Source organism: Numenius arquata, unplaced genomic scaffold (genome assembly GCF_964106895.1).
Source record: "Numenius arquata unplaced genomic scaffold, bNumArq3.hap1.1 HAP1_SCAFFOLD_589, whole genome shotgun sequence".
Taxonomy (NCBI): Eukaryota; Metazoa; Chordata; class Aves; order Charadriiformes; family Scolopacidae; genus Numenius; species Numenius arquata.
Window position 1 is genome coordinate 77,455 of NW_027414559.1, and position 13,000 is coordinate 90,454.

The 13,000-nt window shown below is 67.0% G+C and overlaps 1 protein-coding gene across 1 annotated transcript; it reads left to right on the plus strand.

Moving 5' to 3' along the window:
* Nucleotides 1-732: 732 nt before the first annotated feature.
* On the plus strand, nucleotides 733-12,304 carry LOC141478065 (copine-5-like; the record flags this gene model as incomplete). Its single annotated transcript, XM_074167201.1, is given in 17 exon segments — nucleotides 733-815; nucleotides 4,240-4,280; nucleotides 4,997-5,043; nucleotides 6,270-6,373; nucleotides 6,962-7,001; nucleotides 7,114-7,190; nucleotides 7,515-7,574; nucleotides 7,705-7,768; nucleotides 8,066-8,169; nucleotides 8,418-8,522; nucleotides 9,374-9,415; nucleotides 9,537-9,612; nucleotides 10,840-10,893; nucleotides 11,003-11,064; nucleotides 11,908-11,971; nucleotides 12,127-12,236; nucleotides 12,238-12,304. Coding segments are annotated over 17 exon segments (1,200 nt in total), but the record flags the coding sequence as incomplete, so codon positions are not given.
* Nucleotides 12,305-13,000: the final 696 nt, after the last annotated feature.

Here is a 13,000-nt window from a genome sequence, read left to right on the forward strand (position 1 = left end):
GGCACCGGCGGGGGGGGGGGTAGGAGAGGGGGCACTGGGGGCAGCACTGGGGCTACTGGGGGGATAGCTGGGGGGGTCCCGAGGGCCAGGGTGGTACCGGGGGTCTGGGGATAGTACCGGGGGTCTGGGGGCGATCCCGAGGTGGTATCGGGGGTCTGGGGGCGATCCCGGTGGCGGTACCGCGGGTCTGGGGGCGGTATCGGGTGTCTGGGGGGCAGTACCGGGGGTCTGGGGGCGGTATCGGGTGTCTGGGGGGGGGGTACCGAGGGTCTGGGGGCGATCCCGGGGGCGGTACCGGGGGTCTGGGGGCGGTATCGGGGGTCTGGGGGCGATACCGGGGGCGGTACCGGGGGTCTGGGGCAGCCCCGGGGGTGGTACCCGGGGTCTGGGGGCGACCCCGGGGGCGGTATCGCGGGTCTGGGAGCGATACCGGGGGCGGTACCGGGAGTCTGGGGGCGGTACCGGGGGGTCTGGGGGCGACCCCGGGGGCGGTATCGCGGGTCTGGGAGCGATACCGGGGGCGGTACCGGGGGCGGTGCGGAGGCGGTACCGGGGGCCCCCGAGGGCGGTATCGTAGGAAACACCGGGGCAGCCCCCCGGTGCGGGGCCGGTGCCGGGAGCCCCGGGCGGGGCCGGGGGCGGTCCCGGGGAGGAGCCGATCCCGCTCCCGGTGCCGGTGCCGGTGGCGGGGCGCGGGGGCGGCCGGAGCGGGGCAGCGGCGGAGCCCGGGGCATGGCGGGCCTGGGAGCCCCGGAACCGGGCAGCGGCCCCGGTCCCGTCCCGGCCACCCGGGTGGAGCTGACGGTGTCCTGCAGGTACCGGGGCTCCGGCGGGAGCGGGCACCGGGGGCGGTGGGGGGCGAACGTCGGTTGTCGGGTACTGGGAGGCACTGGGAGGCTCTGGGGAGCGGGGGATTGATCGGCGTTGTCGGGCACTGGGGGGCACTGGGAAACAGCGGGGGGCAGTTGGCATAGGATACTGGGAGGCACTGGGGAGCGGTTGACGTTGGGAGGCACTGGGAGGCACTGGGGAGTGGGAGGCAGTTGGTGGTGTCAGGTACTGGGAGGCACTGGGGAGCGGGGGGCAGTTGGTTTTGTTGGGTACTGGGAGGCACTGGGATGCACTAGGGAGCAGGGGGCAGTTGGTGTTGTAGGATACTGGGAGGCACTGGCAGACAACGGGGAGCGGGGGGCAGTTGGTTTTGTTGGGTACTGGGAGGCACTGGGATGCACTGGGAGGCAACGGGGAGTAGGAGGCAGTTGGTGTTATGGGATACTGGAAGGCACTGGGATAAACTGGGATGCACTGGGAGACAATGGGGAGCAGGAGCAGTTGGTGTTGTGGGATACTGGAAGGCACTGGGATGCACTGGGAGACAGCGGGGAGCAGGAGGCAGTTGGTGTTGTGGGATACTGGAAGGCACTGGGATGCACTGGGAGACAGCGGGGAGCAGGAGGCAGTTGGTGTTGTGGGATACTGGAAGGCACTGGGATACACTGGGATGCACTGGGAGACAGCGGGGAGCAGGAGGCAGTTGGTGTTGTGGGATACTGGAAGGCGCTGGGATGCACTGGGGGAGCAGGAGGCAGTCAGCCTTGTAGGATACTGGGAGAACACACTGGGGGGCACTGGGGGAGCAGGAGGCAGTGGGGGGGGGGTTGGGTGCTGGCAGCATGGGGGGCACTCAGTGGTGTGGGCACTGGGGGGCACTGGGAGGCACTGGGAGAGCCAGGGGTACTGTGAGTCAAAGGTAGTGGGAGACACTGGGGGAGTGGGGAGCACTGGGGGAGGATGTGGGGGGCACTGAGGGGTACTGGGAGAGCTGGGGGGAACAGGGTGCAGGGCACTGGGAGGCACTGGGGGAGTGGGGAGCTCCGGGGGTGGGGGCACTGGAAACATGGGGGCACTCAGGGGCTGGGGCACTGGGAGGCACTGGGGGAGTGGGGAGCACTGGGGGAGGATGTGGGGGGCACTGAGGGGTACTGGGAGAGCTGGGGGGAACAAGGTGCAGGGCACTGGGAGGCACTGGGAGGTGGGGGGGGGCTCTGGGGATGGGGGTGCAGGGAGGGGGGACCCTGGGGGGGGTTATTATGGGGTGCCGGGGGGTGTCCCCCACCAGTAATGCCAGCCCCTAACGCAGATGCCAGCTTGGGGGGGGAACACACATGGGTGCTGGGGGGGGTGCAAAATGCCACCGCCCCCCCCCCCCACCCCGGAGGTGGCACTGAACCTTCTGTGTGTCCCCCCCCGAGCCCCCTCTGCACCCCCCTCTCTGCCACCTGGGGGCCCGCAGGGTCGGGGTGCTGGGGTGCCCCCCCCCCCCCCCCCCCCAGGCCGTGCTGGGTGCCCTGCGCCCCCCCCCCCCGCCCCAGCTCCGGCCTCAGCGGGGGCCGCCCCCGGCCGTGCCCCCCCCCCCGCCGCCCCCCCCCGGCCGCGCTGCTGCGGCCGCTCCGACCTATTTTCCTCCGGTTCCACCGGGACCCGGGCGAGGCCCCGCGGCCGGACGGAGCCGGGGGGGGGCCGAGGGGGGGGGAGGATACACGGGGCGCTGGGGGAACCCCCCCCCCTGCACGGGCCTGGGCACCCACACACGGCGGGGCACCCCCCGACATACAGCTGTGCCCCCAACATACATGTGTGTGTCCTGACACGGCTCTGCACGCCCTGACATACATCTGTGCCCCTCCGACATACATGTGTGTGTCCCCCCAACATACATCTGTGTGTGTCCCCTGACATACATGTGTGTGTCGCCCCAACATACATCTGTGTGTCCCCCCAACATACATGTGTGTGTGTCCCCAACATACATCTGTGTGTCCCCCCCGACATACATGTGTGTGTGTCCCCCAACATACGTGTGTGTGTCCCCCAACATACATTTGTGTGCCCTGACACGGCTCTGCACACCCCGACATACGTGTGTGTGTGTCCCCCAACATACATGTGTGTGTGTCCCTGACATACATCTGTGTGTCCCCCCCGACATACATGTGTGCGTCCTGACATGGCTGTGCACGCCCCAACATACATTGTGCACCCCAACACATGGCCATGCATACCTCGACATACATCTTTTCACGTCCTGACACACGGCTGTGCACACCCCAACATACATCTCTGCACCCCGACATACATCTGTGCACCGCGACACACGCTGTGCACGCCCCAACATACACCTGTGCTCCCCCAACACGGCTGAGCACACCAAAACATAGCCTGTAGCACACATGGTGGTGTGCACACCCTGACACATCGCTGTACACCCCAACACACGGCTGTGCACATCCCGACACATGGCTGTGCACACCCCGACACACGGCTGTGCACCCCGACACACGGCTGGGCACACCCTGACACACGGCTGTACAGCCCAGCACACGGCTGTGCACACCCTGACACATCGCTGTACACCCCAACACACGGCTGTGCACATCCTGACACATGGCTGTGCACACCCCGACACACGGCTGTGCACCCCGACACACGGCTGGGCACACCCTGACACACGGCTGTGCACACCCCAACACACAGCTGTACAGCCCAACACACGGCTGTGCATACCCCGACACGCGGCTGTGCACCCCAACACACAGCTGTACAGCCCAACACACGGCTGTGCACACCCCGACACGTGGCTAAACACCCCGACACACGGCTGTGCACAGCCTGACACACGGCTGTGCACACCCCGACACACGGCTGTGCACACCCCAACACACGGCTGTACAGCCCAACACACGGCTGTGCACACCCCGACACACGGCTGTGCACCCCAACATACAGCTGTACAGCCCAACACACGGCTGTGCACACCCCGACACGCGGCTGTGCACCCCAACACACAGCTGTACAGCCCAACACACGGCTGTGCACACCCCGACACGTGGCTAAACACCCCGACACACGGCTGTGCACACCCCAACACACGGCTGTACAGCCCAACACATGGCTGTGCACACCCCGACACACGGCTGTGCACACCCCGACACGTGGCTAAACACCCCGACACACGGCTGTGCACAGCCTGACACACGGCTGTGCACACCCCAACACACGGCTGTACAGCCCAACACACGGCTGTGCACACCCTGACACGTGGCTGTGCATCCCCCGGTGTGTGGCACGGAGCACACGCAGCCGTGTGTGCACACCCATGTGCACAGCCCCACATGTATGTGCACACTCACACTCACACTCACCTTCTCGCTCTCACTCCCCCCCCCCCCCCCCCCCCAGGCAGCTCCTGGACAAGGACACCTTCTCCAAGTCCGACCCACGTGAGTGGGGCTGGGGGGGAGGGGGCGGAGGGGTCTGGGGGTGTCCTGGGGACTGGGGGTGTCCAGGGGGATTAGGGGGGTGTCCAGTAGATTGGGGGTGTCTGGTGGATTGGGGGGGACTGGGAAATTGAGGGGTGTCCGGGGGGATTGGGGGGTGTCCAGGGGATTGGGGGGGACCGAGAAATTGAGGGGTGTCCAAGGGGATTGGGGGGGATTGGGAGATTGGGGGGGTGTCCAGGGGGATTGGGGGGTGCCCAGGGGATTGGGGGGGATTGGGAGATTGGGGGGTGTCTGGAGGGATCGGGGGGGGGTGGGGTGGTCAGGGGGTGTTCAGGGGGGGTCTTGGAGGGTCGGGGGGGGGCTGGGGAATGGGGGGAATGAGGGTGGTTCGGGGGGGGTCTGGGAGTGTCCAGGGGCTGGGGGGGGGGCTGGAGGTCAGGGGGTGTCTCGGGGGGTCGGGGGGGGTCAGGTGGTGTCTGGGGGGGGTCCGGAGGGATCTTGAGGGTTTGGGGGTCTGGGGGTGTCCAGGGTGATGGGGGGGTGTCCAGGGGATTGGGGGGGATTGGGAGATTGGGGGGTGTCTGGAGGGATCGGAGGGGGGTGGTCAGGGGGTGTTCAGGGGGGTCCAGAGGGATTTTGAGGGGTGGGGGGTCTGGGGGTGTCTGGGGGTGTCAGCACCCCCCAATTCCTTCCCACCCTCCCCACCCCCCCCACAGTCTGTGTGCTCTACACCCAGCCCCCCGGCGGTGGGCAGTGGCGGGAGGTGAGTGACCCCCCGCCAGGGGCCAGCAGCCAATAGCGTGTTGGGGTGATGGGCAACCGGCCAATCAGCGTGTTGGGGTGCTGGCCAGCCAGCCAATCAGCATGTCGGGGTGATGGCCGGCTGGCCAATCATCAGCACGTCCAAGTGACGGCCAATCAGCATGTAGACACGCCAGCCAGGCGGCCAATCAGAGTGTCGGGGTGCCAGCCAGCTAGCCAATCAGCATGTGAGATGCCGGCCAATCAGCATGTCGGGGTGCGGGCCCGCTGGCCAATCAGCATGTCGGGGTGATGGCCAATCAGCATGTCAGGGTGCGGGCCCGCTGGCCAATCAGCATGTCGGGGTGTTGGCCAACCGGCCAATGAGCATGTCAGATGCCAGCCAATCAGCATGTCGAGGTGTTGGCCAATCAGCATGTCGGGGTGCGGGCGCGGTGGCCAATCAGCATGTCCGACCCTGGCCAGCTGCACGTTGGGGTGCTGACCAATCAGAACCTTGGGGTGTTGGCCAACTGACCAATCAGAACGTTGGGGTGCCAGCCAGTTGGCCAATCACCGGTGAGCAATCAGCCTGCTGGGGTGCAGCAGCCGGCCAATCAGAATGTCGGGGTGCCGGCCAGCCGGCCAATTGGCACGCTGGGGAGCATGTTGGGGTGCCGGGCAGCCGGCCAATCAGATGTGGGCATGCAGCCCGCTGGCCAATCAGCGCCCAGCGGGCACTGGCCATCCTCAGAAGGGGACACTTGGGGACACCCCTCGGGGTGCCCCGGCCTCCACCGCCACCCCCCGCCCCCCGCCCCACCGCCCGGTGCCCTGTAATTAACTCCTGCTTAATTAAGGGGCTCTGGGCCTTAATGAGCGGGCGGGGGCTGGGCAGGACGCGGTGCCAGCCCCGCGCTGGAGGACAAAGGGGCACCTGGTCCCGCCGTGCCTGGCCCACGCGGCCCCTTCCCGCCCCCCGCGCCACCCCGGGGTGTCCCCAGTGTCACCGTCCTTCGCCCCACTACCCCCCTCCCCCCACCCCTGTCTTCCTCCGTCCCCCCATCCCCATGTCCCCTCTGTCCATGTCCCCATGTCCCCCTGTACTCATATCCCCATCCCACTATGTCCCCCATGTCCCTGTACCTGTGTCCCCATGTCCCCGTGTCCCCAAACCCATGTGCCCCATGTCCCCGTGTCCCCATATCCCCACGTCCTCATGTCCCCATGTGTCCCCGTGTCCCCCAGTTCGGCCGGACCGAGGTCATCGACAACTCCCTGAACCCCGACTTTCTGCGCAAGTTCGTCCTCGACTACTTCTTCGAGGAGAAGCAGAACCTCCGCTTCGACCTGTGAGTGTCCCCCCCACCATGTCCCCGCTGTCCCCTCCCCCTCAGCCCGTGCCTGGGGGTGCCAGCCAGGGCCTGGCGCCTGTCCCTGTCCTGGGCATGTCCTTGTCACTATCCAGTCCCTCTCCCCCTCCCTGGTCTGTCCCCATCCCTGTGTCATCACCGTCCCTGTCCCCATCCCATCTCCACCCCATCTCTGTCCCCATAACTGTCCCTGTCCCCATAAATGTCCCTGTCCCATCTCTCTCCCCCTAACAGTCCCCATCCCATCCCTGTCCCCATCCCACATCCATCTCATCTCTGTCCCCATAACTGTCCCTTTCCCATCTCTGTCCCCATCCTCATCCCTGTCCCATCCCTGTCCCCATCCCAGCTCCCCATCACCATCCCTGTCCCTGTCCCATCTCTGTCCCCATAAATGTCCCTGTCCCATCTCTCTCCCCCTAACAGTCCCCATCCCATGCCTGTCCCCATCCCCGTCCATGTCCCATCCCTGTCCCCATCCCATATCCATCCCATCCCTGTCCCACCCCTGTCCCCAAGGCCACCCCGTCCCCCCTGCCTCGGCCAACGGTCCCCATCTGTCCCCAGGTACGATGTGGACTCCAAAAGCCCCGACCTCTCCAAACACGTAAGCGTGGGGTTGTCACCGCTGACCCCCCCCCGACCTGCACACACACCCCCCCCCTCCACGATGGGGCTGGGGACGGGGACAGCCCCCGGTGACACTGTGGCTCCGGCAGGACTTCCTTGGCCAGGCCTTCTGCACCCTGGGTGAGATCGTGGGCTCGGCCGGCAGCCGCCTGGAGAAGCCCCTGACGTAAGACACAACCCCCCCCCCCACCCCGGCCATGCCTCATTCCCCCCCACCCCGGGGGGGGGGGGCCCTGCACTGGGCTGGCTGCCTGCTGTCCCCATGTCCCCCCCCCTCCATGGCGCTGGCGGGGTGCCCGGGTCCTTATCCGGGTGTCCGGGATGGAGACCAGTCCCCGGTGCCGACAGCCCTGGCTCCGAGCTGCCCCGGTGCCCCCCCCCGGCGTCGTGTGTCCCCCCCACTTTCCCCCAGCCCCTGCCTCAGTTTCCCCATGGGGGGGGGGGGGGCTGTCTGTCCCCTTTGTCACCCCCCCACTGTGTGTCCCAGCAGGATGGGGACGGTCACCACCCACGCCCGGGCCAGGAGACCCGCTCCAGCCATCTCCAACGGGTGAGTTTGGGGGTCCCTAGCCCTGGTGGGTGGTGGGGGGACACCCCAGTGACTGTGTCACCCCCCGTGGGGACACCCCAGTCACCGTGTGTGTGTCCCCCCCAACTTTGCTCACGTCCCCTCCCTCCAGTGGCATCCCCGGGAAGAAGTGTGGCACCATCATCCTCCTCGCCGAAGAGCTGGGCAACTGCCGGGTAAGCGGTGGCTTTGGGGAGGGGGGACACAGGTTGGGGACACCCCAGTGCCATGTTGGGGGGGGCTGAGACACCTACCCCCCCCTCTCCACGGCTGCACCCCCTGGGTTTTCCTCACTCTGGGCTGAGCTGTCCCCAAGGGGTGTCCCATCGGTCCTGCGTCCCTCGGTCCCTCCCAACACTGAGAAGACCCCACCCAGGATCATGCCCCCCTGATGTCCCCTGGGGGGGGGTGGTGAGGGGCTGGTGACCCCCCCACCCTGTCCCTGTCCCCCCCCCCCCTCCGTCCCCCGACAGGATGTGGCCACGCTGCAGTTCTGCGCCAACAAGCTGGACAAGAAGGATTTCTTCGGCAAATCCGACCCCTTCATGGTCTTCTACCGCAGCAACGAGGACGGGACGTGAGTGACCCCCCCCCACACACCCCAAAAAGGCGGTGACACCCCCCCCAACCACGATGCGGGGGGGACACACAACCCCAGCCGTGGGACACCTCGGGGCTGTCCGACGTCCCCATGGGGCTGGCTTTGGAGGGAGGTGGGTGGGTGGGATGTCTCCAAAAAGCACCTCTGGGGTGATGGGGTGGGGGATTGTTGCCATCGGGGGGGGTGGCCCCCCCACCTTTATGTGTGCGTCCCCTCCCCTCCAGCTTCACCATCTGCCACAAGACGGAGGTGGTGAGGAACACGCTGAACCCGGTCTGGCAAGCCTTCGCCATCCCTGTGCGCGCCCTCTGCAACGGCGACTACGACCGGTGAGCGCCCCGGGGTCCTCCAGGGACGTTCAGGGGAGGGACCATAGAGAGGGTGGGAAGAGAGTGCAGAGCGGTCGCTTTGCACCCTCTTCCCACCCTCTCTATGGTCCCTCCGGTGGCTGCTCCGCACCCTCTTCCCGCCCTCTCTATGGTCCCTCCAGGGGCCGCTCCGCACCCTCTTCCCGCCCTCTCTATGGTCCCTCCAGGGGCCGCTCTGCACCCTCTTCTCGCCCTCTCTATGGTCCCTCCAGGGGCCGCTCTGCACCCTCTTCTCGCCCTCTCTATGGTCCCTCCAGGGGCCGCTCCGCACCCTCTTCCCGCCCTCTTTATGGTCCCTCCAGGGGCCGCTCTGCACCCTCTTCCTGCCCTCTCTATGGTCCCTCAGGTGGCCACTCCGCACCCTCTTCCCACCCTCTCTATGGTCCTTCCCCTGATGCCCCCGGCCCTCCCAGCCCTCTGGCTTCCCATCCCCGCCTGCCTCAGTTTACCCATCTGAGTAATGGGTGCAATCGCCAGCGTAGAGCTACCCCCGGCGGGTGTCCCCCCTCCCTCCAAACCCGGTGTCACCGGCTGCGTGTCCTGGCAAACGCCGCTCTTGGCGTCGCTTGGCCCCGTCTCGGACGTTGCCGTGGCAACGGTGGATAAAAATATCCCACCGAAAAAAGGCTGAGGAGGAAGAGGAGGAGGAGGAGGAGGGGGAAGAAGGAGGAAAAGGCCCCACGGAGGCGTCAAAACAAACCCACAGGGGGCGGGCGCTGGGGGGCGGGCACCCATGGCGGCCCCCAGGGTGGGGGTCTGGGGTTGCGGGGGTGGCGGGGGGGTGGCGGTGACACCCCCGCTTTGCCTTGCAGAGCCATCAAGGTGGAGGTGTATGACTGGGACCGCGATGGCAGGTGAGCCGAGGTGGGGGTGGCGGCCTTGGGGACACACCACACACCCCCCATCCCTGCCCCACACCCCAGGTGACGGTGACACCCCCCATCCCCCCCCCCCCCCCTCCCCCCGGCCCCACAGCCACGATTTCATCGGGGAGTTCACCACCAGCTACCGGGAGCTGGCGAGGGGACAGAGCCACTTCAACGTCTACCAGGTGAGGGTGGGGAGGGGACGGGGGGACCACGGGGAGGGGGGGGGTGACAGCTGCACCCATGGATGTCACAGTCCCCAGGGTCCTCATGCTGCACCCCTGGGCGTTACAGTCCCCAGGGTCCCCATGTTGTACTCTGGGGTGTCACGGTCCCTGTGCTGCACCCACGGGTGTCATGGTCCCCAGGGTCCCCATGCTGTACTCTGGGGTGTCACGGTCCCCGTGCTGCACCCATGGGTGTCATGGTCCCCAGGGTCCCCATGCTGCATCCCTGGGTGTCACAGTCCTCAGGGACTCTGTGCTGCACCCTGGGGTGTCACGGTCCCCAGGCTGCACCCACGAGTGTCATGGTCCCCAGGGTCCCCATGCTGTACTCTGGGGTGTCACGGTCCCCATGCTGCACCTATGGGTGTCATGGTCCCCAGGGTCCCTGTGCTGTACCCTGAGGGGTCGCAGTCCCCGTGATGCACCCATGGGTGTCATGGTCCCTTGGGTCCCCATCCTGCATCCCTGGGTGTCACGGTCCCCAGGCTGCACCCATGGGTGTCACAGTCCCCAGGGTCTTCATGCTGCACCCCTGGGCATTACGGTCCCCAGGGTCCCTGTGCTGTACCCTGAGGGGTCATGGTCCCCGTGCTGCACCCCTGGGCGTTATGGTCCCCATTGTCCCCATGCTGTACTCTGGGGTGTCACGGCCCCCAGGCTGCACCCATGGGTGTCATGGTCCTCAGGGTCCCAGTGCTGCACCTCTGCGGCGTCATGGTCCCCGTGCTGCTGGGTGTCATGGTCCCCAGTGTCCCCAGGCTGCACCCCTGGGTGTCATGGTCCCTGTGCTACACCCCTGGAATTATGGTCCCCAGGGTCCCCAGGCTGCACCCATGGATGTCATGGTCCCCATGCTGTACCCTGACATGTCATGGTCCCCATGCTGCACCCATGGGTGTCACATTCCCCACACCGCACCCCTGGGGTTTATGGTCCCTTGGGTGCCTGTGCTGTACCCCTGGGGTGTCATGGTCCCCAGGGTCCCCATGCTGCATCCATGAGTGTCATGGTCCCCACGCTGCACCCCCATGTGCCACAGCCCCCTATCCTGCACCCTGGGGCGTTACGTTCCCCGAGGTGCCCCCTCCGCCCCTGCACCCCGAGGTGTTACTGTCCCCGAGGTGCCCCCCCCCTGCACCCTGGGGTGCCACGGCGCCCCGGGAGCAGCTCCCCCCGTGCCTCCAGGTGGTGAACCCCAGGAAGAAGATGAAGAAGAAGAAGTACCTGAACTCGGGGACGGTGAGGACGGGGCGGGGGGGGGGGACACGACATGGAAAGGGGGGGACACGACATGGAAAGGGGGGGGGGCACAGCCACTGTCCCCAGCGCAGCGCCTTGTCCCTGGCAGGTGACACTGCTGTCCTTCGCCGTGGAGTCCGACCACACTTTCCTGGACTACATCAGGGGAGGGTGAGCGAGGGGGGGGACACGGATGGACACATGAGCCTCAGTTTCCCCGTCCGTGTCTTGGGGGCTGCAGCGGAGGTGGGGGGGGGGGGGGGGGGGGGGTCAGGGGGTCCCCAGCACCCAAAGCTGCTCCCTTGGGTGCGGGGGGAGGGGGATAAACCTCAGCGCAGGGAGATTTGGGGTGTCCTGAACTGGGGAAGGGGGGGTGGATGGATCCCAGTCTTCGGGGGGGGGGGTTTGGATGCATCCCAGTTCTTGGTAGGGGGCGGTGGGTGGATGGATCCCAGTCCTTTCGTGGGGGGGTGTGTGGATGGATCCCAGTCCTTGTTGGGGGGGTGTGGATGGATCCCAGTCCTTAGTGGGGGGGTGTGGATGGATCCCAGCCATTGTTGGGGAGGGTTAGATGCATCCCAGTCCTTCTTGGAGGGAGGTGGATGGATCCCAATCTTTGGTGGGGAGGGTTGGATGGATCCCAGACCTTAGTGTGGGGGGGTTGGATGGATCCCAGTCCTTGTTGGGGGTGTTGGATGGATCCCAGACCTTAGTGGGGGGGGGTTGGATGGATCCCAGTCCTTGTTGGGGGTGTTGGATGGATCCCAGACCTTAGTGGGGGGGTTGGATGCATCCCAGTCCTTAGTGGGGGGGGCTGTGTTGGGGGGGTGGATCCCAGACCTTAGTTGGGGGGTGGATGGATCCCAGTCCTGGAGTGCTGACCCAGACAGACCGGGAGGGGGCTTCCCCCCCCCCCCCATACCCATGGGTGGCATCCTGCGCCACACCCCCCCACCCCACCCCCCCAATAGATCCCTAAACCCACTTTGCCCCCCCCCCCCCCCCCCCTTCCAGGACCCAAATCAACTTCACGGTGGCCATCGACTTCACTGCCTCCAACGGTGAGCGCTGGCCGCGTGTCCCCCCCCCCCCCCCCCGCAACATCTAACGAGGTGGGGGGGGGGGGGGTGGGGGGGTGGTTAAATCGCCGGTGGGGTGGGGGGTGCGTAGGGCCTGTCTGAGTCGTGTGTGTGTGTGTGTGTGTGTGTGTGTGTGTGTGTCCCCGCTACGCAGGGAACCCCCTCGCAGTCCACCTCGCTGCACTACCTGAGCCCTTACCAACTCAACGCATACGCCATGGCCCTCAAGGCGGTGGGCGAGATCATCCAGGATTACGACAGCGACGTTCCCAGCCCTGGGCTTCGGGGCCAAGGTCCCCCCGGATGGACACGTGTCCCACGAGTTCCCACTGGTGAGGGGGGGGTGGGTGGGTGTGTGTTGTGGGGGGGGGGGGGTGTCTGTCCCATCCTCCCCCCCCACCCCGAGGGAGGCAACTCCATACGGACACGCGACACGGGGAGGGAGACACACACACACAAAACCGATCTGGGACCCCCCCGCTGGGAGCAGCCAGGGGGTCTGGGGGGGGGGGGAGGGGGGGGGGTGTTGCGGGGGAGGTGGGGGGTGTCTGACCCATCCTCCCCCCCCCAAGGGAGGCAACTCGATACGGACATGCGACATGGGGAGGGACACACACACACACAAAAAAGGACCTGGGACCCCCCCCCGGGAGCAGCCAGGGGGTCTGGGGGGGGGGGGGGGGGGGGGATGTTGCGGGGGAGGGGGGGGTCTGTCCCATCCTCCCCCCCCCTTCCCCCCCCCGAGGGAGGCAACTCCATACGGACACGCGACACAGGGAGGGACACACACACACAAAAAGGGACCTGGGACCCCCCCCCCGGGAGCAGCCGGGGGTCGGGGGGGGGCATGGAGTGAGGAGGGGGCCTTGTGTCACCCCCGGGGGGCCAGGTGTCACTCCCAGGGAGCTGGAGATGCTCTGAATGTCACCGGGGCCACCGGAGGGGACCCCGCGCTTTGCGGGGGGAGGATTCCTGCCCCCCCGGGGTTCATGTTTGGGGAGGCGGGGAGGGAGGGGGGGGGGGGGCTG